The following is a 23,706-nucleotide window of genomic DNA, read 5'->3' as shown; positions in this document are numbered from 1 at the left end:
GCTGACTTTGCGTGGAGACCTATGTAGAGTGTATTACAGTAGTCTAGTCTTGATGTTACCATGTTGTGGATCCAGGTGGCCAGATTGGTAGGGGGCCATCTTCCAGGTTAGACTGAGTGGGAAGAAAGCTTTTTTTGTTGTTGCTGCATTAACTTGCTTTTCTAGTAGCAGTGCTTGATCCAGTATAACCCCTAGACTCTTAACAAAGTCTGCAAGGATCAACTGGATCACATCAAAAGTGGGAAGCATAATATCCTTCAAAGTGGGAAGCATAATATCCTTCAAATCACTTCTGCTTTGTTTGGGTTCAGTTTCAATTTGTTTGCTTTCAGCCATTTGACCTCCGCATTTAGGCAATGACTGCATTGCCAGGGGTTTGGGTAATGAGATATAGAGCAAGGAGTCATTTGTATATTGATAACATCCGATTCTATAGCTATGAATGATTTCTCCTAAAGGCTTTACATAGAGGTTGAATAACATGGGGGATAAGATTGTGCTCTGTGGAACCCTGCAAGATAATTCCTGCATTAAAGATAACTGGTCTCCAGAAGCAACACTTTGCATCTGTTCTATGAGGAATAATTTAAACCAATCCAGTGCACATCCCCAATACCTACTTCTGCCTCCAAACACCTTAGCAGGATGGCATGATCTACTGTATGGGCTGCAGGTAGATCCAGGAGGAGCATGGCCTTTGTCTCCATTCAAATGGAGGTCATCAACAGACCAGAGCTGTGTCTGTTCTACAGCCAGGTTTGAAACCAGACTGAAAAGGGCTGGGCTTAGAGCACAAGAGTTATCTAAGAAGACCTGCAGTTGGTATACTACTGTTTTGTCATGTTGTCTAGAAAGTGCTCTTTGATTGGACTCATTTTTGTTTTGGAATGATTTTTTAAGTAGTGTGCAGATAACCGCCACTGTGAGTCATTGGGTGAAGGTGCCTTGAGTTAGTGACTGTTTCTTGATAGCCATCAAGGGCTGATTTCTGTGGTCTGTACATGATTTTAGCAGCCAAGATGGACAAGGATCCAGTGTACAAATATGGCTTTCACCAGTGCCAGGATCCTGTCTCTCTCATCTGAGAGAACCTCTGTCAACTTACTGGGGAACTAGTCAGCTGGTAAACAAGCAGGATACCTAATCTATCCTTAGTTCCCAATGTAAAGTGCATACAGTCAATGCCAGCTATGGTTTCTTCTGGAAGTCTGTGCAATTTAAATGCCTCATGGAGGATAATAGCAAACTCTTCTCCCTGGTTACCTGTTCAGGGTTGGTGAAGGGGTGCATAACCAGGCAGAATGATTTGGGACATACATACCATATCATTTTCTCCAACCACATGTCTGTTGTGCAAACCAGGTCAATTTCCTTCCTCCTGCAACATTCCATAGAGGTCTACAGTTTTGTTCCTCACTGATCTGGTATTGTATTCTATTAGCCAAGGTGCACGAGTGCCTGCATCATCAGCTGTCAGGGTGCTATGGAGATTAGCTAGGCAGCGAGCATCCCTGCCTGATAGAGGCCATCTTTGATAAATCCTACCCCCAGATGTACCTGCCCCCATCTGCATTGGAATAGAGCATTCACCATACATCCTGTTCTAAATAGATATTGTCCCCAAAACCACGAAGATGCACCACAAATACCTCACATTCAACATGCTAGTGACCACAGAGAATCGTACAAGAGCTCAGGGCTACAGCTGTGATGTATTGACATTTATGTTGTCCATCAGGTGATATTTCTGTGCTAGTTGTTCGTGGTCTCCAGGTACATAGCTTTTGGAGCTTTCACTCTCCTATAGTGGGGAGGGGAGGCTTCTTCTGCAGTTGATGGACCCCAGCTGTGTGCCCCAGGCTAAGAGCCATGAGCCCTTGTGCTCTTGTCCCTCGTCTTGCACCAAGATGCTCGTGCCTCTGACATGAGTTTACCTTTAAAATGTACTGCAGATGTCAGTTACTTGTTAGAGATTCTAGCATAGCCCTTCGCATGCCGTTTCCTATTTTTAGGGAACTATTAAAGGAAACGTTTAAAAAAATACATTTCACCTGCAGCCTATCATGGTACAATCCAGTCTACTATCTCAACACTCTACATGTCATTGTGTGGCATGTGTAGAGCACGCCTGAGATGCTGGAAACTGTATAGCTGTGACTTGGAGCTATGTTTGCATAGATAAAGTTGTACCAGTTCATAAAACAGTACATATTTATGATAAAGATTCTACTGCCTTTTCCCATTCAACCTTTCACATAATGTGATTTGTTTACCATGCTTCTCTTTCTCCACATTCACCAATACGTTTGACCTTGGATTTAAAGACTGAAAGAAGGTTGCTAACAAAAGTGGCAGAAATTGCAGGGGAAATGGTGAAACAAAGTCTGGAGGCAGCTTTTTTTGCTGCAGTATCCTATTGCCAGGTTAATAATCTGTAAATTAGCATCAGTTTTTGACGTAGGTGATCAGACATTAAGGTAATACAAATGTTATTAGCCAACTCAAGCATTTGGATTCTAACGTAGATATGCTTGAAATATTATGCCAGTTGGTCTGATGAAACACTAACAATCCAAAATACTGAAACAGTGTTTCAGTAAGTTAAGAGACTTTATTACCGGAAAGCGTGGTACGTTGTCTTTGAATATTTCAGGCATCATGGGCATTCTTCATCCTCTGCATTCATAAACACGATAACTTGAAAAATTACTTTTTAAAAAGAGAAGAAGGATTGTAAGTTTCTTTGCAAGAATGTCAGGAGAAAGAGTTGAATAGATAATCTCTTCGGGAAATATCTTTTCATCTGCAGAATAAGGTACTTTAATGAAGCCCTGAGTTTTAGTACAACAACTTTGTCAAGTAAAAGAAAATAGTATAATCTTTTTTAAAAAAGCTTTTTTCACAGAAGAAACATTGTCTTGAATTATTCGTGAGCTATTTCAAGATGGGTAGCTGTTTTAGTCTGTAGCAGTGGAAAAGAGCAAGAGTCCAGTAGCACCTATAAGATCTGTGGTAGGGTATGAACTTACGTGAGTCACTGCTCCTAGAATGTGAGCCCATCTGTCCTTACATCTTGGAGAGTGGAGTGATTTCAGATGCTGAATGACAATAGCAGGTATGATTGGATATGGTGGGGTATGCAGAAGGGTAGTGGGTGAGCTATTGGTATAGATGCCAGTTGTGTGCTCGCACTCTGAAAGATCTTGGGATGAGGAACGGACAAATCAGAATTAATCTAGCTGTTATATACAGATGTCAGTGTAGTTTGACAAAGTCCAGCTACTTCTTAAAGTTGATTTTCATACTGATTCTTCCCTGGAGCCACTACTTCAACTGCCATCTTCTGAAGAGTCAGGAAATTATAATCTTTGGAGTACCTTTGAAATGTTCCGTTCAAGTGAATTTAGCGTTAAAATCCTCTTGTCCCCAAATTTGCTCTGGTTTGTCATGCCTGCCATCATAGATTTGTTATGTGGGTGGTAGTCTGCCTTCTAAACTAAACATTTGGCATACATATAGAGGTACATGGTTGAAACTATTTAATTAGTTAAACCTCTTCTGATGCTCTGTATAGCTTTCAAAAAGTGAATTACTTCTCCAGTTGGCAAAGCATGGTCATTTCAGCCTATACTAGAAAGCCAGTATGGTGTAGTGATTAGAGTGTTGAACTAGATTCTGGGAGTCCCGAGTACAAATCCCCACTCTGTCATGGAAGCTTGTTGGATGATCTTGGGCCAGTTGCATAATTTCAGTCTAACCTACCTCTCAGGGTTGTTGTGATGATAAGAGGAGAGGAGAATGGTCACCATTGGGAAGAAATATGGGATATAAATGCAGTAAAATAAATACTATACATCTTGTGCTTGGGCCTTCTATCAGAAATTAACATTTTACAAATGCTGCACCATCATATGGAAGGTAATATGCTTTTAAATTTTCAGCTGTTTGTTGTTATAACTTTCCTAGTATTCTTCAGAGTACTTTTTGGTAACAAGCCTGAGGAGGGTCTGTCCCTACCTAACTTCTTGCCTGTAATATTAATTTATTCATCAAGTACTGCTGACCTCCTGAGGGAGTATCCAGACAAGCAACTTTTCATACTGATACTGCAGTATTGTGGTGGAAACAGCTTGCTTTTTCACATTGCTACTCTTTTCCTCTTCCCTGCCTACATTTTTGTGATATTCTGATCAGCCCTTGTGACCACAGATGTTGCTGTTGTTTCAAGATTATTGATTGATCAAAACTTTAGTAAACTTTTACTTGTCTCTGTTCCTAATAAAATGAGCAAATGTAGATGCTCCAAACCTATCTATCACTCAGTGACAGAACCTGTATCTTTCTCAGATATATGTACCTCGTGGCAAGTAATACTGGGACTAATATTAGAAATGAGGTGAAGGGATATAACTAATGTATTTTTTTAAATTGTAAACTGCTTTTAGTAGCAAGGAAAAATAGTATAGAAATATAGTAAGTAAATAAATACTGCTGGATGCCCATTTTGCATATGATGATAAAGAAAGGTCCTGCATTGTTAACTCACAGTGAGATCTGTGCAATTTTTCCTGTGCTCAGATTGTGTTGACCCATCATATTCAACAGATCTCAAGATATAGATTCATACATCAGAGATCAAGGGCTCGTGAAAGACCCATGCACGCATAGAAAGAATGTGTGATCATAAACTAGTAGTAAAGCTACTGCTTGTAAGCAGAGTAGTGAAACGCTGGAGAGGATGAAGCTTTATCCATACTTGACTGGGATTGTTGTGTGCTCCCTCTTCTTCTGGCATAGGGGTGATCAGTAGACTTGCAGACTTGGCTTGGCATTGAACAATATGTTATATGAAAGTCTGAGGTTACCTTTTCTCAATTTTTAACCTTAAAGTCACTTGCTACTTGGTTATATGGAGGGTGAGAATGGGGTGCATCCTTCTCCTTGGGCAATAAGATACAGGATCAGTAATCAGCCCGATGCTACCTTTCTCATCAGTGGCTGAGAAAATGTTCGGGCATTTGCCTGCTCACATTTTTAGAAAAGCTGTATGGTTGTGTATTCGGTCCTACTGGGGAGACAAAATTACTTGATTTCTGAATTACTGAAAATCTGAGTTTTTTGATTATGTATTTCTAAAGCTTAGGTCCTAATGTTTGCTTCTGGTTCTGCAACACCCTTTCCCATTGCAAAGACAGCCTTCTTCAGCACAAGTTCCTTTAGCTGTTCACCCAAGATCAGGGTCTTTCAGTTAGCTGAAAAGCACCTACTGCTTGAGGAACATGGTCCTTAATGGAGGACCACCTCCAGAAAGGACAAAGGGACACAAGCTGAAAGAAGATTTAGGAATTCAAGCCTGAATATTTTAATGCATAGTAAAGACTTGGTCTGTTCCATCTGGATTAAAGGGTAGTTGCTAGGTAGGAACTAGCATGCCTGGAATGATCCCATAGTCAAGGCGTTATTACATGCCCTTCTTTGGCCGCCCCCCCCCTGCCAATTCTTGTTCATTCAGAGGTCTTGAGAGAAATCAGAGGTGATTTGATTGGCTTCTAAATTCTGTAGGTACACAGTGTAGAAAAGCTGACACTGTGCTGGTCTCTCTTCTGTTCTTAACAGCCCTTAAAACAGAAGAGAAGCCAGTTTTCCAGCTGAGGTAGAGGAAACAAAAAACATAAACTAAGAAGGATCACGTGGATATGATTTTGGAGAAGAGAATCTAAGGTAGACTTGAGTATTCCGTTTGTGCAGAAGCTGAATGTGTAGCTCTTGATGGATTTATGGTGTAAAAGGCAGAAAATTGTGGATCTTTATTTTATCTTGCCTGCTTATGATGTTCAGAGGCAAGAATACTGTGCGTGGAGTGTGGCAAAACCCAAGTTCAGATTTCCCTTGAGTCTTCTACCTCAAAGGATTGTTGGGAGATTCAAGTCTTCTCAGATATCCAGAACAGCTGGATATCAATTAAATTCTTTCTTTCCTTCTGAATAGTGTCTTCATGTCCTGTTTAACCTCCTGTGGCATCTGACTGGCTGTTAAAAACAATGCTGATCTATATGCTTCTCTTTGAGCCATCAGTTACTCCAGTGCAGAAAAGAAAAAGGGAGTATTTTGAAAACACTGTTGCCTCCTTTTATTTAGGTGATACTCTGACCTTCCTGAAAACTCATTCTGAAGACTTTGAATGAACACCCCCACTATTCTCAGACTGCCTGAGATGGCAAGTCCAGCAGTCAGCCCAGACTCTTCATCCCATGATGCACTCTCTTCTGTCAACTCAATGCCTGCATGCTCCCCCACGTCAGATTCTGAGAACCTGAGCCCAGATGAGCTGGAGCTATTGGCAAAGCTGGAAGAACAAAACAGGTGAGGGATGCTCTGAATTCCAATGCTGCTTAATTGCAGATTCAGGTGCACATATATACATATAGGATACTTGCTGTATTACCCAAGTTGGATACAATTTTGCCATATTCCATGCCCAGGATGATATAACTTTGGGTATATGCCAAGAAAATTTCCATTTTGGTTCCAGAATCATTCCATTCCAGTACTCATTTGTTCTGGGTTGGCTGGTGTGAGCTCAGAACTGATCTATTTCATTTTCATGAGTTTCAGTCTGTTGTGTATGCATTGACTGCAAATATGCAAATACACACTATTCTTTTTGGGGGTTGGAGTAGGGAAACAAGGCTCTGGGGTAGCTATTTTTGCACTTAACAAAAACAGCATCGACCATTAGTCCCCTTCAATCTAAACCATAGATCCACTGAGTTTTCCTCAATCACAATAACACACGCACACACACACGCACACTCTAGAGCAGACCCATAGAAGGGCGAGTGTCAGCAGGTGGAGCAGCAGCAGCAGGGCACTTCCAAGTAGGAGAGTACTTCATGTTCACTTTCATGTGCAATAGATTTTTTTGCCTCAGTTTTATTTACATGTCCATTTTATTATAGGTACTTGAGCTATAAGTGTTCTGTGAAGTGAGGTGAAAAGTCAGCAATAGATTGTCCAAGGTTAAGAAGGACTCATTATCTGAAGAATTCTACTACGTTGTAGTTAGTGAACAAGTTTCCTTGTTTTTTTTATTTATATAACGATGACTTAAGCTCTATAAAATAACTTAGCAGTGTAATTACACTAAAATAACTTGTAAAAGCAACAGAATCCAATTTGCCTCAATTTTCTGGTCTAGTAGTAGAAATGCTCAGTTCTGAAGAGAGGAGTTAAATTAGAAATGGAGACTCCAAGTAGCGCATGAGGACATCAGAAGATCATTCCTCACCTAACTAAAGACTTTTATACATTTTTGCTATTTGACATAGAACCTTAAACAGTTTATCTAATAAAGAATATGTGCTTTGGTGGAATGTTCTGTTTAGTGGCTTTTGTAATGAGACCAAGAATCTTTATTATGTTTTATGTAAATAATGACAAAGCTCCTCCTCTCCATCAGAGGTGGAAGCTATGAGAAGTGCTTGCATCTCACAAAGTTTTGAGTGCAAAATGACTTCTGTTTCATCTTCAGTTAGTAGCTCTGTGTATACGTGTCTGCCCATATGAAATTACCTCCTTACTTGAGAAGCCTAATTTGGAGATAATTCTGTTTAAGGAAATCTCTATGGTGGGTTTGAAGTCTAATCCATTTGTAGAGTTGATAAGAAAGGTACTAACTGGTTGGAATCTTCCAGGCTTCTTGAGGCAGATTCCAAATCCATGCGTTCCATGAATGGTTCTCGAAGAAACAGTGGGTCATCTTTAGTCTCCAGTTCTTCTGCCTCTTCCAATTTGAGTCATCTTGAGGAAGATACTTGGATCTTGTGGGGGCGAATTGTCAATGAATGGGAAGAATGGCGGAAAAAGAAGGAAAAGCTACTAAAGGTGAAGAACATAGCTATCCTTGGAGGGTGGTATATTCCTCCCACCCCCCACTCATGTACTTGAATAACTTGCCTGTAATCTTTTCCCAGCTCTATATTCCTATATTGCAGTAATAGCAGTAATAGAACATGTGCTTTTGTCGGGGAAAGTAGTGGAAGGCAGGAGAAAGAAGTACACAGAAAACTATGGTGCAAGTGTTCAGAGGCAAGGAACTGGGTATAAAACAAATCCAATTCCAATAGCTGGCTGGTTAAAGTATCAAAAGCTTCAGTATGCAGAAAAGTCAATATTCAGGGGCTCGCTGGCTTTAATACGCTGTGATTGTGAGAACTTTTTTTGGGATGGTTGTATCATATCTGGCCTATGCTCTAGCTCATGCCAGAGGTATAAAATTAGTATTTTTCTTGGGGTACAAAGTATAAAAAGGACTGTTCCATGATGTCATTTTTTCATGCTGTGCTTTTTCTCAGGAGCTTATAAGAAAAGGAATCCCCCACCACTTCCGAGCCATTGTTTGGCAACTTCTGTGCAGTGCCACAGATATGCCTGTAAAGAATCAGTATTCAGAGCTACTCAAGATGTCCTCTCCTTGTGAAAAGCTGATCAGGAGGGACATTGCCAGGACATACCCTGAGCATGAATTCTTCAAGGGACAGGATAGTCTGGGCCAAGAAGTTCTCTTTAACGTCATGAAGGCAAGTAGGCATCCCTCATAAATTTGCATTGATAATTATTTAATTTTAAACCTTTATGTGTGGATCGAGGACTTTTTCATGAATTTAACTTGTGGCACAACTTCTGGTCAGCTTTCTAGTTGATCAGAATTCATAAGAACCATGTCTTGCTATGGTTGTTCATACCACCCAGGGTGGTGTACAAAGTGAACTAGAATGGTGCTGTATTTGGAAATAGACTTGGAGATGTAATTAAAACCACATAACTTGTCAGCTTTCATGTAGTGAGTGAAGAAGTAGAAGGATAGTTTATTTGAATAAATACTTTTTATCATCTTAAAGCTGTTATCGATCAAATAATGGAAATGAATTGTAACAGAGGGAGTTACAGAAACAAAAACAAGTTAGACTTGCAACAAATGCAAATCCTTTCAGTCAGAGCTATTCAATGTAGCTGGTTGTTCTTTCTGCCAGTCTCATGCATTGACTATGTAGAACTGCATAGAGAGCTGCTGACGTTCATAAGCAGTAAGTGGTCACTGATAATGCCTCATTGTTCTTTGCCTACTGCACTTGACTCTTTCAATGTTAAGAATTCTTGCATGAGTTCCAGGAGGCATATAGATGACCTTTTCCACTGCATGATGATTTTTTATTCTGTTGCTTTGATGGGATCCACATTGAACTGGGCTGTCTGAAGGTGGTCCAACATGCAGTGGTGTCTGCAGCTGTCACTGTATCTCTTCTTTGCTTCCCCCCATTTATTGCTGAAAGGCTGGTGGCAATGGAATTTCACTGTGTGTTGGTCCTCCAAGGCTACCTGCACACAATGAGGTGATTACAGTAGTACTGTTCAGTTAGAGAAAATAACAGTCTGCTGTCTGTCTCCTGAAAACTTGGACATCCATCTTATTCCTGGATGGGATGATTCTAGCACTAAGGGTGAGCTGGATTTTGTTGTCTTCTACATCAGTAATATTGTTAGAATACCTGAAAAACAAAAGCTGGCTTCTGTGCGCTTCTCTTACCAGCTCTTTAGAATCTTGAGGCTGTGCTGAATGGTTAAGACTTGAATTTCTTGTCATGGCTGAGGTTATAAATTCTGGGGACAGCATAGGGTATTTAGATTGCATTGCTTTTCTTTACTTAGATATTCAGTCACAAAGCAGCCTGAAGAGAAGTGGTGCTGTTTACCGCCTTCCTTTTACAATCAGAATTGGAGGATATTTATCAGTCCAGTCCTGTAGCTTTAGAAGGAAACTTACGACTTGAGAGAAACTTAATGTTACTATACTAATATTAGTGATATTACCAATTAATAATGACTATGACTAATTATTAATATTACTAAACTAAATGGGGTCTGCAAAAGGAAGGAAAGAAAAGGATTCTCTTTAGCCTGAGACCTTGAAATGAGTTCAGGCTTCTCTTTCTGAGAAATCCTATGATTTGTACAACTGTGCCTTGAGAACTAGAGATAACATTTGACTTCACTGCAAGTAATAAGGCCATTTTACATACTATATACACACAGACTGTGTTTAGTGTGTTTGGTTCTAAATATGTGAAGACGGACTTCTTTCTTTAAAGAAAAATGCTTTTCTTTACTGGCCATACCATTCTCATCTAATAGTGTGATTGTATGCATTGTTACTCCTATCTGCGACAGTTAAAATCAGTGGTCTTAGAGTGGAGTAACTGTGCATAGCATTGCACCATGACTTGATGAATTTTGATTGTATTAAGGTATATTGTTAATGCAACAACTTCTATTTGAGTATAGTCTTACTTACAACTGAACAGAAGTGCTATGTATTAGCACCGAAAACTTCTCTTGCTGCAGCTGAGATGCTGCAGAGGTATTTCAGGGTACTATCACCTTCTTTAAGGGCTGTATACATGGGACTTAAAGTTCTCAATTCTACAAAAATAGATTATAGAGTTAAGCTTCACTTGCCATAGCTTCAGGTACAACATAACCTTAGGGTGGTTACTTTCTATAAATTTTTGCAGCTCTTTGGTACTTACAAGCTGCCTTGCAATTGCTTTATTCCTCTTCCTTATTTCCAGGAGCACATAACTTGGTTTCATGTAGGCAGTAGAGATAACACTGCTTGCTTGCAAACTGCATGTCTATTCTCAGCCTTGCACAATCTCTCAGGTTCCAATTTAACTACCTGCCATGTGCCATCTAATTCCTGAACGTGGTAACTTTCTCCTGTCAGGCCTGCCTTCTACCAAGTAGGCACTACTGTGCTTTTCCTTTTGATGTTATTCCATCCATATCTGTGTTTTCACTGCAGCACCTTATAAACAGGGCTTAAGTCCATCAGGCTTGTATATTCCTGTCCTACCTTCCATCACATGGTACTGTACCAGATGCCAACCATGACTTATGTCTTGCACATTTTCTAGATTTGCCCCTTTCTTATTTAATACTTATTTGGTAATGAGTTGGCTGCAGGCTGATTGAGCAAATCTTTTTGAGTTCCATGTGTGCCTCATAATCCTCTCCTCATAATCCTAGGTGTCAGCTCTATACCGTACTGATCTAGATGTCCTTTTGCTTAATATTTCTGTCTCTTTCAGGCTTACTCTCTAGTGGACCGTGAGGTTGGATACTGCCAGGGCAGCGCATTCATCGTTGGACTGCTTTTGATGCAGGTTTGTGTAATATGAAGCCAAATGTCTGATGGAACCCAAGTGCTTATCTCTCCCCCAGCCCCAATTCTATGCTCGTTATATTCTTTGTAAGATGCTGATTATAAATCTGTTGGTTACTTGAATGTTGCTGTTAGTGTTTTGTTGAATTTTTGCAGATTTTATTTATTGCTTTGGTTACAACTGCTGTGGTAGAAGTGCTTTCTGTTAGTATTCTTCTGTTTCACTAAAGCTTTTCATATTCTTGAATTTTTAAAGTTAGAGATAGAACTAGAAAAATGCCCAACATTTAGGTATTTAATGCTGGTGCTGGGAATTTGAAATATTCATCTCATTATAGGATTGAATTCTGCAGACTTTTTTTTTGGCCCAGGCTACAAGAATGTAGTTTGCATTAAGTGCACAATTTTATTTTAATTGAGTTCCTTAAACTGTAAAGGAAATATCAGCTGGACGTTTCAGAGGTTTGTTCAGAATCAATCACTGTTTTGAATTAAGGACATCAAAGAATGAAGATATTTATGGATATGGTAATGAATGTATAATTTCAGGAGAAGTAGGTTACTTAAAACTGGACTAATGTGTACATTCCAGTATAAAGTGAGTAAATGACATGGGAGAAACCTTGCTGGAAAACTCATCATTGTTATTGCAATGTTTCTGTTTTTGTTCTCAACCTGCCTTGGATCTTTAATTCAGCTCCTCCTTACATTGCCTTAAACTTTTACCTCAGGAGGGTTCTGGTCACAACCGATACTCCTTTTTTCTCCCTACCCACAGTGTTCTCTACTTTGCCCAGGCTTTTACCTAGAGAACACCTTTCCTTTGTGGTTTGAATCCCACCGCTAGCGCACCTGTGGCATTTTGCCCTGTTTGTGTGATCTATATATTGCTGCTTCTCAAAAGATTTTTGCTTCCACCGTATCCATTCACCCATCCAGCCCCCCCTTCTTTCCTCAGAGGCCTGCATTTAAACCCACAGTAAAAAATACTAAAACTCCCCATAGTAATACACCCAAACTTATCTACATGCAAAACAGTATAATTATTCTATTGCAAAGTAATGTTTCTTATATCAAGCTAGGTGAAGCTTATTTGTATTGTGTATATAGCCTATAATAGCCTTTTGATTAGCTGACACCTTTTTGCACACTTCTGTTATGTGGTGATCATTACATTCTCTATTGAAGTAGAATTCATAGCTACATCTTAATGTTAAAGCATCTTCAGAACTTGGTTTTTGATAAAGGAGAATTTTGCTTTTATCCCTCAGTGGGCTTTGGAGAAGCTGATGCAACTATCTTATCTGAACTTTAGATGCCGGAGGAAGAGGCTTTCTGTGTGTTTGTACGGCTGATGCAGGAGTATAGATTACGGGAGCTGTTCAAACCCACCATGGCTGAGCTGGGACTCTGCATCTACCAGTTTGAGTATATGCTTCAGGTAAATGAAGCCAGATCAAAAAGAAATCTACAGGTGTTGGGTTTCATGTGAAGCTGTGCATTGTTTGTTTTAGATATTTACTTTGTGCATAATTTCACTTGGTTTTTTTACAAATGCTGAAGGCTAAAGTATAAGAGCATATTGCTTTGGGGAAAAGTTAGGGATGCCAGTTTTTATATTTTACCTTTAGAAGTCTTCTTGACCAAGGCTCTGAGTTCTCATTACATTGGAGGGAGACTAGAATCTCTTGTGATTGTAAGGACTGTGCCCTCTGCCTTTTCAGGAGCAGCTGCCTGAACTGAACATCCATTTCCGCTCTCAAAGCTTCTTAACATCTATGTATGCTTCGTCTTGGTTTCTCACTCTCTTCCTTACCACCTTTCCACTACCTGTGGCCACTCGAGTATTCGATATCTTCATGTATGAGGTAAAGTGTATGATCTAAGTCTTAGAGTGGGGCACAGCATGACAGAGAGCAGAAATACCTTTTTAGTTGACCCAGTATTAGAAGTTAAACTTTCAGGAATTTTGAAGCCATAGAAAGAAGCTGGTATTTCTGAGGTTTTTTTGTCCCTGAGCTTGGCGGAGTGGGAGGGTGGAATATATAGGGAAACACATGCAATCCTTTTGTATCAAGACTAAACCTATTTTGCTGCATTAACATAAGATTCCTCATTTATAATATAGTACAGTTTGATATGCTAACTATTTAGCATTTATGAAAATAAAAGTATATGCCAGTACATAAGAGAGGTGTAAACTGCTGCACCTTACGCTGTCTTAGCACACATTTTTGCAATCTGGGAGGCAAGAAAAAATGTTAAAAACAAATACAGATTTTGTAATAGATGTTTGGGCAGATACCTCATAACAGCAGCATATGTGAATATACAGCTGAAGTTTATAATACTGAATACATCAATCCAATCAACAGAATATCATACTTATTATAGAAATATTAATTGTGGACAAAATTGATCTCATTCAAACTGCTGCATCAGAATGGTGATCCATCCAGTCCAGCGTACTGTTTCACACAGTGGCCAATGAGTTGTCCTACAGAGCCATAAAAAAAAACATGGCATAGAGGCTGAGGCGCTCCCCTGTTGCTGCCTTCCACCACTGATATTCAGAGGTTTGCTGCTTTGTAGATGGAGGCTCCCTTCAGTCCCCATGACTAGTAGCCATTGGTGGACCTGCTTTTCTATGAATCTGCCTAACTCCCTTTTAAGGCGATTTATGCTCATGACTATCACTGCCTTCACTGGCAGTGAATTCCACAGATGAGTGAAGAAGTATTTTCTCTGTCCTGCACCTATATGCCAACAATTTCATTGGTGCCCCTGAATTCTGGTATTATGGTTGAAAATGGGTTATATAGACAGGAATTATCATTACTTAATGGTGTAGATTGTCCTACATAAGTGTTTATTCTGCACATTCTAAATTAATAATAGGGTTTAACTCATCCCAAAAGAGTATATTCCTTAGGTTCTCCCCCAAATTTCCAATTGCAAAAGCTGGAAAAAAATCAGGGGAGTAGAATGGGGGTGGGATGTAGGAAAACGGGGTGTGTGTTTTAATCCAGGTCTCCACATATCTGCTGGCAGATTTGGGATAGAGGAATAATTAATGGGTACTTAAAACAAAACTATTCTGTAGCCTTATGTGATATAGGTTGATTTTTGCAGATACAGGGGATGGCAAAAAAAATTTTTGAATAAATCTCATTGAAAACAGATTTCTTCTCAGTTCCAGTACGCTATTAAATAACCAGAACTGTGCATAGGAATTTGGCAGAAATAACTATCGAAAGTTGTGCGAGTTAGGCAAATTCCAGGGCAGATCACTCTGGTGCCATAAATTGCTCGGCCAGCAGTCAGTGATACTCTGCTGATATGCTAGCTAGCTAAGTAGATTCCCAAAGCCGCCTGTCGGATGAGGCTGTCTGGTGAACCAGACACTCCCTGGGTTGTGTGCACAGTTGGATAAGTGACTTTGTGCAGAAGACAAATGATCTTTCCCTCTTTGTAAGAGGGCCTCTAGCTTCATTTGCTTTCTCCCTTAGCATATGAAATGGCTGCTTTAACAGCTGCTGAAAATCCATCAAATGCCATTTGGGGTGGAGTCCATCTAAATTTTGCTGACTTCTTACAGGGATTGGAGATAATCTTCCGTGTTGGGATGGCTCTCCTGCAATTCAATCAGGCTGAACTTGTGCAGCTGGACATGGAGGGGATGTCACAGGTCAGCTCTACAGTGCACTGTGTGACTGGAGGTAGACTTGCTAAATGTTACTAGGTACACATGTTCAATCTCTGCTTCAAACTTCTCTGTTTCAAACTGCTGCATTGAAGTGGAGGTGAGTGGGAGAGAAAATGAAAATACAGGCAGGTTGAGGTTTGGTCTTGGAATATAGTATGTTTTTCTAAGATCCCTCTGTAACTCATTTAGGCATATTTGGTCTCTGAAGGCAAAGGCACATTTCCAAAATGATGATGGGGTGAGGTTTGAAGTCTGTCTGCCATTCATTTGTTTGACTCTGGACCCCAGTTTTCTAGCATATACAGAGTATTAGAGGTATGAAGAAGCATTCTCAGTCATTGCTGCTTTGATTTTTTTTCTGGTTTGAGAAAGGTAGTTGGCTGTGTCTCCATTATGTGACAGAATGTAAATACCATATATACTAAGGGTGCAGTCTGGCTGCCTTGTCCACCAGGCATCCATAAATTATGGTGAGACTTGGTAGCCGTCTTATTTTCTACTAGCCAGATGCAAATTTCCATCCCCCTGCAATATTGCCTGTAATAAGAAAATTCCAGACTAATTGGATCTTATACCAACTGTATTAATAAAAGGACAACAGTTATTTAAACGTAAAAGAATTAAAATCTCTATAATCAGTGCTTGCATATTTACTTAGGAATAGGCCCCACTAAACCATTGGGACTTACTTCTAAGTGAATATGCGTATGATCCAGCTGACTGTCAGTGAAACGCCCCCCCTGGCTACTGAGTTTGAAAAAGCTTTTTAATAGAAATCAGTAGTTGGGCTGTAAATGAAATTAAAACTGGCTACAAGCCCAGAGCGGTGACAGAAGAGGGAGGATTGGCAGTTTCACCTTCTCCTCTCCACTGCAGCCTCCGGCCCTAAGTAATTATTAGTCTGCCTATGTCCTGTGGTCCCAGGAATCCACTTTCTCTGCGGAAGAAGGGATTGTGGTCTGCGGCTATCAGCACCTTTCACTGACAGCAGGTGCCAACCCACTGAGAAGAACATCCTGACAGCCTTGTCAGCCTCTCGTTCTAGTTATTCCACACCTCTGTTCTCCCTCATACAGTAATTCCCAAAGTAAAATGAGCAAATGAAACTTTAGAAGTAGCTTTGAAACTTGAAAAGGCAATTGGAATCCCCTGTTTCCTCAGGCAGAGGTAGAGCAGCACTGTGGTGGTTATTGGGAGTGATTTGAGGGGTTAGCCAATGGCAAGAGATGTGGGCTGGCTTATCTATTTGCCTGTTTAGCCGAGGTAACTGCTTTTCACTCCTAGTGAGTAGAAACTTGAAAGACTCATTCGTGCTTCCAACTTTCAGGATTGCAGTGATAATATATGCAAAAATACTGAAGGATTGAAAAGCTAGTAAAATAAATTTTACTGTATAAATATTATTACGTATTTTAAAAGTCTGTTTAACAGGTCATTTTTTTTCCTATGGGTGACTGGAGAGTATAACATTCCTGTGCTGGTGGAGGTTGGGCATCAGTTGACTTCACGAAGAGGAGGCTATGAGACATTGACATTTCCCAGCAACTTCAGTGTAATTTTATCATAACAGCTTTTCCATCTGAGCATGTTCAGACTGGTGCACTTGTGCATAGATCAGATACTTCTTGCTATTCTGAGCAAAACATTGCTCAGAGTGTGGACTGTATGTAGATTGGGCAGGAGATAAGAGGTGTGTAGTAGCAACTGCTTGAAAAGTAGCTCACAGGAATGAGAAGCACCTTGTTCAGAAGTTTTATTGCCTTGCAGTAATGAATGTACTGTTTTATCCACCCCTTCTCTTGCAGAAGATGACTGATCATAATGCTGTAACATAGACTGTAGCTAAAAGCTAGATCCAAAGGCTGGTCATTGGAAGAAGCAGGTCTGAAGAAAGACTAGTTGCTTCCATGCTTTCCCTTCCTTTTTAAGCTAGTTGACTTAAGAATGATTGAGGGAAAGAGTAGAACAATAAAGCAGGGCATCAGAAAGGGGTTTGCTGGTAGGGGTTGTGTCCTAGATTCATCGTGAATTGTAACTATTGCCTTTTTTCACAGTATTTTCAGAAAGTGATTCCTCATCAGTTTGACAGCTGCCCTGATAAGCTGATCTTAAAGGCCTACCAGGTGAAATACAACCCTAAAAAAATGAAGAGGTAGGTTTTTGAGCTTTCCTCCTTCATGGCTAATGCTGGAGACTTCTGAGTTAGGCAAAACTGATGGGGAGGATCAGCAAGCTACTTGTGCTTCCTTCAGCGATTGGGTTGTGTTGGAAGAGTCTCCAACAGCTGCATCAGAGGGACTTCTCTTATCAGAAGGGTTTTCTTTAATTGGTGGCAGATAGAAGCTGCAGTCTTCTTACCAGATAGTTTGAGGGAAACATCTGTACCATGACTGATACCTGCAGTTCCAGGCGCAGCTGCAGTCAGTATAATCAAAAGTTGTGAATCTCATATACTAAATGGGGTTAATTCAACACAGCAATCATTTTCTGTATTCTTCCTCTTAATAAATGCATACCTACCTTCATACCCACATAATGTAGAGAAAGGTAGTTTCACTGTGATTTTTCTCAAAAGATTGTACCAAATCAGAGTTGAGATTGATCATAGCAAAGTGGGGGGAAGACATAGAAGCAAGGTTAAAGGAGGACAATGTTGTATGGATGCACCTGAGAATGGTGCAGAACATCTTTGTGGAAGCAGCCTGAGGCTGAACACCACCTCCTAATAGCATCCCTTCCCTGCCCATGTCACAAGACCAGCTGAATATACAGTCCTGTGCATGGTCATTATGTTATGCATCCTCCATCAATGTTTAATCCTTTTACAATTATACATAATTAAATCATAACTTAAGAAAATCATATATATGGCTAATCAGTAAAACTAAACTATTACTTCTGTGTAAGAATTATCAATTGTACAATCTATGTGGGTGATTAGGAGGAAAACAATGTTTGGAAAAAAAGAAAATCCCTGACTAATATTAGTTACCAGCATTCAAAAAAAGAATGAAATAAGATTACTAAGTCTTAACTCGCCTTGCTTCTATAAGTAGTGTCCTCACAGCTAATGTCCCCAATTCTTACAGGTAATAAATGCTTAAGAGTATTTGTTTCCAATGAAACTGTTTTCTCAGCTGCTAAGAAACTTCTGTGCAGCCAATTTTATGGATGTATTTGATCATCATGTTTGAAATTTAGGAAGATGGCCCAAAATCTTTAGAGGAAAATTAGGTTGTGTTCAAGATTATATTAAACATTCCTGACTTGAAGTAGGATAGTAAGAAAACAATTGCCCTTGAGTGTGTCTGAGGATATTGTTGTAACTTCAAAACATCTGAGAAATTAGCCCCAAAAGTCCTCTATGTAGCTTAAAAGAAAGAAAACGCTACCTGGTGAAGATTCTGTGGCCAGAGAGTACTGGTCATAATGGGGGAGTGTGTTTTTGTTCAGTTTCTGGAAGATTGCTTAGAGGCAGCAGGGTTGGTTTGGGGTTTCTATCCTCTTTGAGGAAGAAGAGGGAGGTAACAAATCTTAATGGATGCATTGGGAATTACATTTTATTGTGACTGTTTTTCTTGTGACTTTCCCACCTTGATTTGTATTAAGTTCAGTGCCTAAGTTCCTCCAAGTCCTATGAAATTTATGTATGTAACTTTGTCCTGACTCTTATTTTATTTTAGCCCTTAATAAATTTCTGTTTTTCTCCCCACTTCTTTGTGAAGAGTAGTCTGAGAGGAAGGACTTAGAATCTGGGATTTGCTTGTTGCTATTCAGATCTGCAATCTGATGCAGTCTAAATATTATATAGAGAGCCTGAGAAAGTTGGGATCCTTCTTGTACAAACTGGGGGGGTTAAGTTAAAACATTGTTTTTGGGAGATAGGTTTATCATCCCAGGCTGCAAGGAGAGGTTAAAAGGTGCTGAGGTGAACCCTTTCCCTCATCTATGGTAACCCCTCTGAGAGGTAACGCTGTGTGCCAGGCTACAACCTCCAAGCATGGTGTTACAGCAACCGAAGTTGCTTGTCATGAGGATAACAACGCTAACCTTGGAGTATGTTGCACATTGATTTAATTAAAAGATTTTTAACCCTTCCTTGCTACCATGTACAGCTCTGAGGACAGTTTATATTACCCATCCAAAAATACCGCACTTAAACCACAGACTACTGGAGGCTAGATTTTTCACTTTTCGTAGACCTGAACGTCTTCCTGGCACTTTCTCCTTCCAGATGTGATAGCAAAGGGTAAAAATAACCCCCTCTTCCAGAAATAAAGTGCCAGACTTGCACAGCAGCCAGATAAGAACATAAGCAAAGCCATGTTGGATCAGGCCAGTGGCCCATCCAGTCCAACATTCTGTCACACACAGTGGCTAGAAATCCAGTGCCATCTAAAGGACTGTCAGTGAGGCCAGGACACCAGAAGCCCTCCCACTGCCTTCCTTCCAGCACCAAGACAACAGAGCACCACCTCCCCACAAAGAGAATACCATCTATCTCCTGTGGCTAATAGCCACTGATGGACCTCTGCTCCATATATTTGTCCAGTCCCCTCTTGAAGCTGGCAATGCTTGTAGCTGCCACCACCTCCTGTGGCAACGAATTCCATGTGTTTATCACCCTTTGTGTAAAGTAGTATTTTCTTCTATCTGTTCTAACCCGACTGCTCAATAATTTCATAGAGTGCCCACGAGTTCTTGTATTGTGAGAAAGGGAGAAAAACACATCTTTCTCTACCTTCTCTAACCCGTGCATTATCTTGTAAACCTCTATCATGTCTCCCCTCAGTCGTCTTTTCTCCAGGCTAAAGAGCCCCAAGCGCCTCAATCTTTCCTCATAGGGAAAGTGTTCCAACCCTTTAATCATTTTAGTTGCCCTTCTCTGTACTTTTTCCAGTGCTATGATATCTTTTTTAAGGTGTGGCGACCAGAACTGTACACAGTACTCCAAATGAGGCCTCACCATCGATTTATACAGAGGCATTATGATACCGGCTGATTTGTTTTCAATCCCTTTCCTAATAACCCCTAGCATAGCATTAGCTTTTTTATGGCAGTCGCACACTGTGCTGACGTTTTTAGTGAGTTATCTATCATGACTCCAAGATCTCTCTCTTGGTCAGTCTCCGCCAGTTCAGACCCCATCAACTTGTATTTATATTTTGGATTTTTGGTTCCAATGTGCATTACTTTGCACTTGGCTACATTGAACCTCATTTGCCACATGGATGCCCACTCTTCTAGCCTCGACAGATCCCTTTGGAGTGCCTCACAATCCTCTCTGGCTTTCACCACCCTGAACAATTTCGTGTCATCTGCAAATTTAGCCACTTCACTGCTTAATCCCAATTCCAAATCATTAATAAACAAGTTAAAAAGCATTGGACCCAATACCGACCCCTGTGGCACCCCACTGCTCACCACCCTCCACTGTGAGAAGTGCCCGTTTATACTCACTCTTTAAGGCTGGGCTTCATCCATGTAGGTGCAATAGAGATCCTGGCAGTTTCCTCCCCTCCCTCCCATGGCCTTCAGAATGGAAGGAGTTCTCAGCATGAACTGGGTCTAGGCACAACAGGGTGCCTGCCAACTTCCTCTCCACCCACTGATACCATGACCTAAAATTCCAGCCAGTTAATCAAGAGGGATCCTGGCTATTTTTTTTTTTAAAAAAAACCCTGTATTAATCAGGTACACAGCTGAAGAGGGCTAAAATCTGAGCAGAGTTTGGGGTCAAAACTGTTAACTACTAAAGAATGCAGATGAATTTTTACCTCTAATGTGTAGTGTTCCCCTCCCCTCGAACACTCACCTATTTGTAATAAAGTATCGCAATGGCTCTTGAAATGCTGCAATCCAAATCAACTTCACTTGGTTCACAAGCATCCAGTCAACGGTACAAGTGATTTAATGTATGCATAGCAGCAAAAACTTTGGGAATGGTACAGTGCTGGTGCCGACTGGTCTCTTGTGAGCGAAACAGGATAGTGACAACTCTGTATGTGTACATCCAAATCATCTGAAATCACACAGAAAGCAGGGGTGAAACACGGATCTGATTTAAGGAGCAAAGAGGCCATGCCACCGTGAGAGACTGAATGCTCGTCTCTTCCAGTGTTTAGCTCACTAAAGTCTATTGTCTGAATTTCTCCTTTTCTTTCAACCAGGCTCCATGCACTCCTGTTTGGAATTATGTGGGAAGTAGTGGGAAATATTGGAAGAGTTCCGTTTACTGCGCTGCGTGCACTTAAATTGTAACCTCTCACACAGCTTTTTGTATAATTGGAGCAGATCTGCGCTGGATCTAGTGCCATAACGGCTTGATCCTCAGGGATATGTCCAAACTTGGGATATTCTGTAGGGAGAAACAGGGTTAACTGGTTTTCTTCGGTTACAGACTAGAGAAGGAGTACACTGCAATCAAAAACAGGGAGATGGAAGAACAGATTGAAATCAAGGTAAACTCTCCATGTTATCGCATTCCTATACTTGCCTTCTCTGCATCTCAGCAATGTGGAGTAAAAGTTAAGAGAGTCCCCGGTGCTCCTTTTCTCAATAGGTAGTGCATCAGTTTGTAGCCTGTGTGCTTCAGAGCCAAACCCTTTAAACATTGTCATCTGAAGGGTGACCTGTGTTGTTCAGTATTCACACTGTGCTGAAGACTTCTTGCATCACTCTTACATAGTTGTGCCTGTAAATCCTGATGTGATAGTGCTTCCTCTTATTTGTTGTGGGTAGTTCACTGTTCTTCAAATGCTGCAGTGTCCTCTGTCCTATAAATTTTTTCATAGTTCAGGCGAAAAGCCAAGTTTGTCATCGTTCCTCTTGAGTGCTTTGTGGAATGTAATCTATTTTAGAACCATAAGGAATTTCCTGTTATTGAACTATAGATCCAGTCCAGAAGGGGAGGAGGGGGTAATGCTCCTACCACCCCAGTTATTCAAGCAGCTGGTTGTGCGGATGGCTCCTGCACATTGCTCAGGATTTCAGCATCGCCTCCCATGCTGGATGTTAAAAGCTCATGCATACCCATTAGGACCCTGCTAATTTTGGTCTTGCTTACAGAGGCTTCGTACTGAGAACCGCCTTTTGAAACAGCGAATTGAAACCCTGGAGAAGGTGAGGAGTGTACCCAGTCGCTTGAGGATCCATTTCCTCCGCTTCCAGACTACTTTGGCTACCAAAAATGAAGCCTTACACAACCATCTGTCCCAGTTAACTCTAAACACTACTCAGAGTGCCAGTCGTTAACCTTTGCTATGATATGGGGGCTGCTGTAGGAATTGCTAGGACTCAAGTGAATAAGAGTGCATTCTCAAGGCAAACACTACGTAGGGGAAAAGAAAGATGCAAAAATTGCAGACAAAAATTATGTTACCCTGAGGGCTTGAATAGAAGTAACTGGTGCTTTCTGGGCAATCTGAGTTAGCCTGCTTTGTGGCTAGCTTGGTTGTGCAGCAGTGGAGTCTTATTGCTGGTTTTCAGCCATGCTGTGCTGTATACCTCAAATGACCTTGATGTTTCTGTTTAATATTAAAAATTTTACAAGAAAACGTAGACCATTCTTGACCTCATTTTAATATAGTGTGCCTGCTGATATCTATATGATCTTGGAGGCTTGCCCAGAGAGACTCCACCAGGGTGTTCTGCTGCATCTTATTAATAGGCAGTTTGCCTGTCCTGCACGTGCCCTAAATCATTAAACAACACAAATGTGACCTCTGAAATGTAGAGATGGTTTCCATTATTTCAATTGGTAATGCACAATCAAATTAGACAGCTTTGTAGCAATTGCAGCATTGGGTAAAGGTAATATGATAGATGCTACAGATAGAAGCCATGCCTATTGACCTGCCCTTATGGATACTCACAAGAATATGCTTGTAAACAGAGTGCTGCTGATCAGTGGAAGCTTTCTTCTTGGGCTCTATGGGGATCTTTCCTTTCCTCTGCTTCTAGCTATAGCAAGAGTGTTTGTGTGACCTTGCTGTTGTGTCTTTCTTTTTCTTTCCTTCCTTGTCTGGATTCTCCTCTTCTGTGTCTCCTCTAGGAGAGTGCTGCCTTGGCAGATAGATTGATCCAGGTATGGTGCATCCTTTTTATTTCCAACTCTTCTCTCATGGTATTCCATTTCATTCTTGTCTAGGAAAAAAAAACACTTGCAATCTTGTTTTTCTACAAAGCTTGGGTTTGCTTGGTACATCCATCCAGAAGAACTAACATTAACCCATGTTGGTTCTTTCACTTTTCAGGTGTTTTTAAAGGGCTAGGGCTATACACTTGAACTGTATCACTTAGATATTAGATTATGGGATACGGTTGATGCTACCATCCTATTTTATATAGCCAAGGTTGATGATGATACATAACTGCACTTCTATACCTCTTCTAGATAGATTAGTCCCTCACTTAGAGTGGTGAACAAAGTCAGCGTTGTTATTATCCCCGCAATACAAGTGGGGCGCTGGCACTGAGAGGAGTGGCTTACCCAAGGCCACCTGCTGAGCTCATGGCAGTAGTGGTATTAAAATCAACAGAGTGCTGATTTGCAGTCCAACCACTTAACCACTGTGCTTCAGCAGCTCTCCCTTGCCATTTTGTTCCCCAGTCTTCTTCATTTCCACCTTAGCCCCTCTAATGAGTCACCAGGCAATCTGCTTCTATCCAGCAGTGCAGGGATATGAATTTAGGAAAAATAAAGCTCCCTATTAGGGGTGTGCACAAGAAAAAAAATCGGTTGATTTGATTTGGTAATAACAAATGGAAAAAAATCAGA

The 23,706-nt window shown here is 40.6% G+C and overlaps 1 protein-coding gene across 3 annotated transcripts in view; it reads left to right on the top strand.

The window, feature by feature from the left end:
- The window catches only part of EVI5L (ecotropic viral integration site 5 like), a 64,880-nt gene that overhangs the window by 10,643 nt on the left and 30,531 nt on the right, over positions 1-23,706 (top strand). Inside the window, exons 2-12 of one of the 3 annotated variants that reach the window (XM_054976066.1) lie at positions 6,139-6,363; positions 7,695-7,884; positions 8,355-8,579; positions 11,148-11,222; positions 12,537-12,662; positions 12,946-13,089; positions 14,820-14,909; positions 16,982-17,079; positions 21,328-21,388; positions 21,996-22,049; positions 22,981-23,013. In XM_054976066.1, the coding sequence (XP_054832041.1) occupies positions 6,182-6,363; positions 7,695-7,884; positions 8,355-8,579; positions 11,148-11,222; positions 12,537-12,662; positions 12,946-13,089; positions 14,820-14,909; positions 16,982-17,079; positions 21,328-21,388; positions 21,996-22,049; positions 22,981-23,013 (1,278 nt within the window). In that variant the 5' untranslated portion in view covers positions 6,139-6,181. The remainder of the gene's footprint in view (positions 1-6,138; positions 6,364-7,694; positions 7,885-8,354; positions 8,580-11,147; positions 11,223-12,536; positions 12,663-12,945; positions 13,090-14,819; positions 14,910-16,981; positions 17,080-21,327; positions 21,389-21,995; positions 22,050-22,980; positions 23,014-23,706) is intronic. The other 2 variants (XM_054976068.1, XM_054976069.1) reach the window with 2 other exon arrangements.

Source organism: Eublepharis macularius, chromosome 4 (assembly GCF_028583425.1).
Source record: "Eublepharis macularius isolate TG4126 chromosome 4, MPM_Emac_v1.0, whole genome shotgun sequence".
Lineage (NCBI taxonomy): Eukaryota > Metazoa > Chordata > Lepidosauria > Squamata > Eublepharidae > Eublepharis > Eublepharis macularius.
Note: the sequence above shows the minus strand (reverse complement) of the source record. Positions and strands in the feature narration are given on the sequence as shown.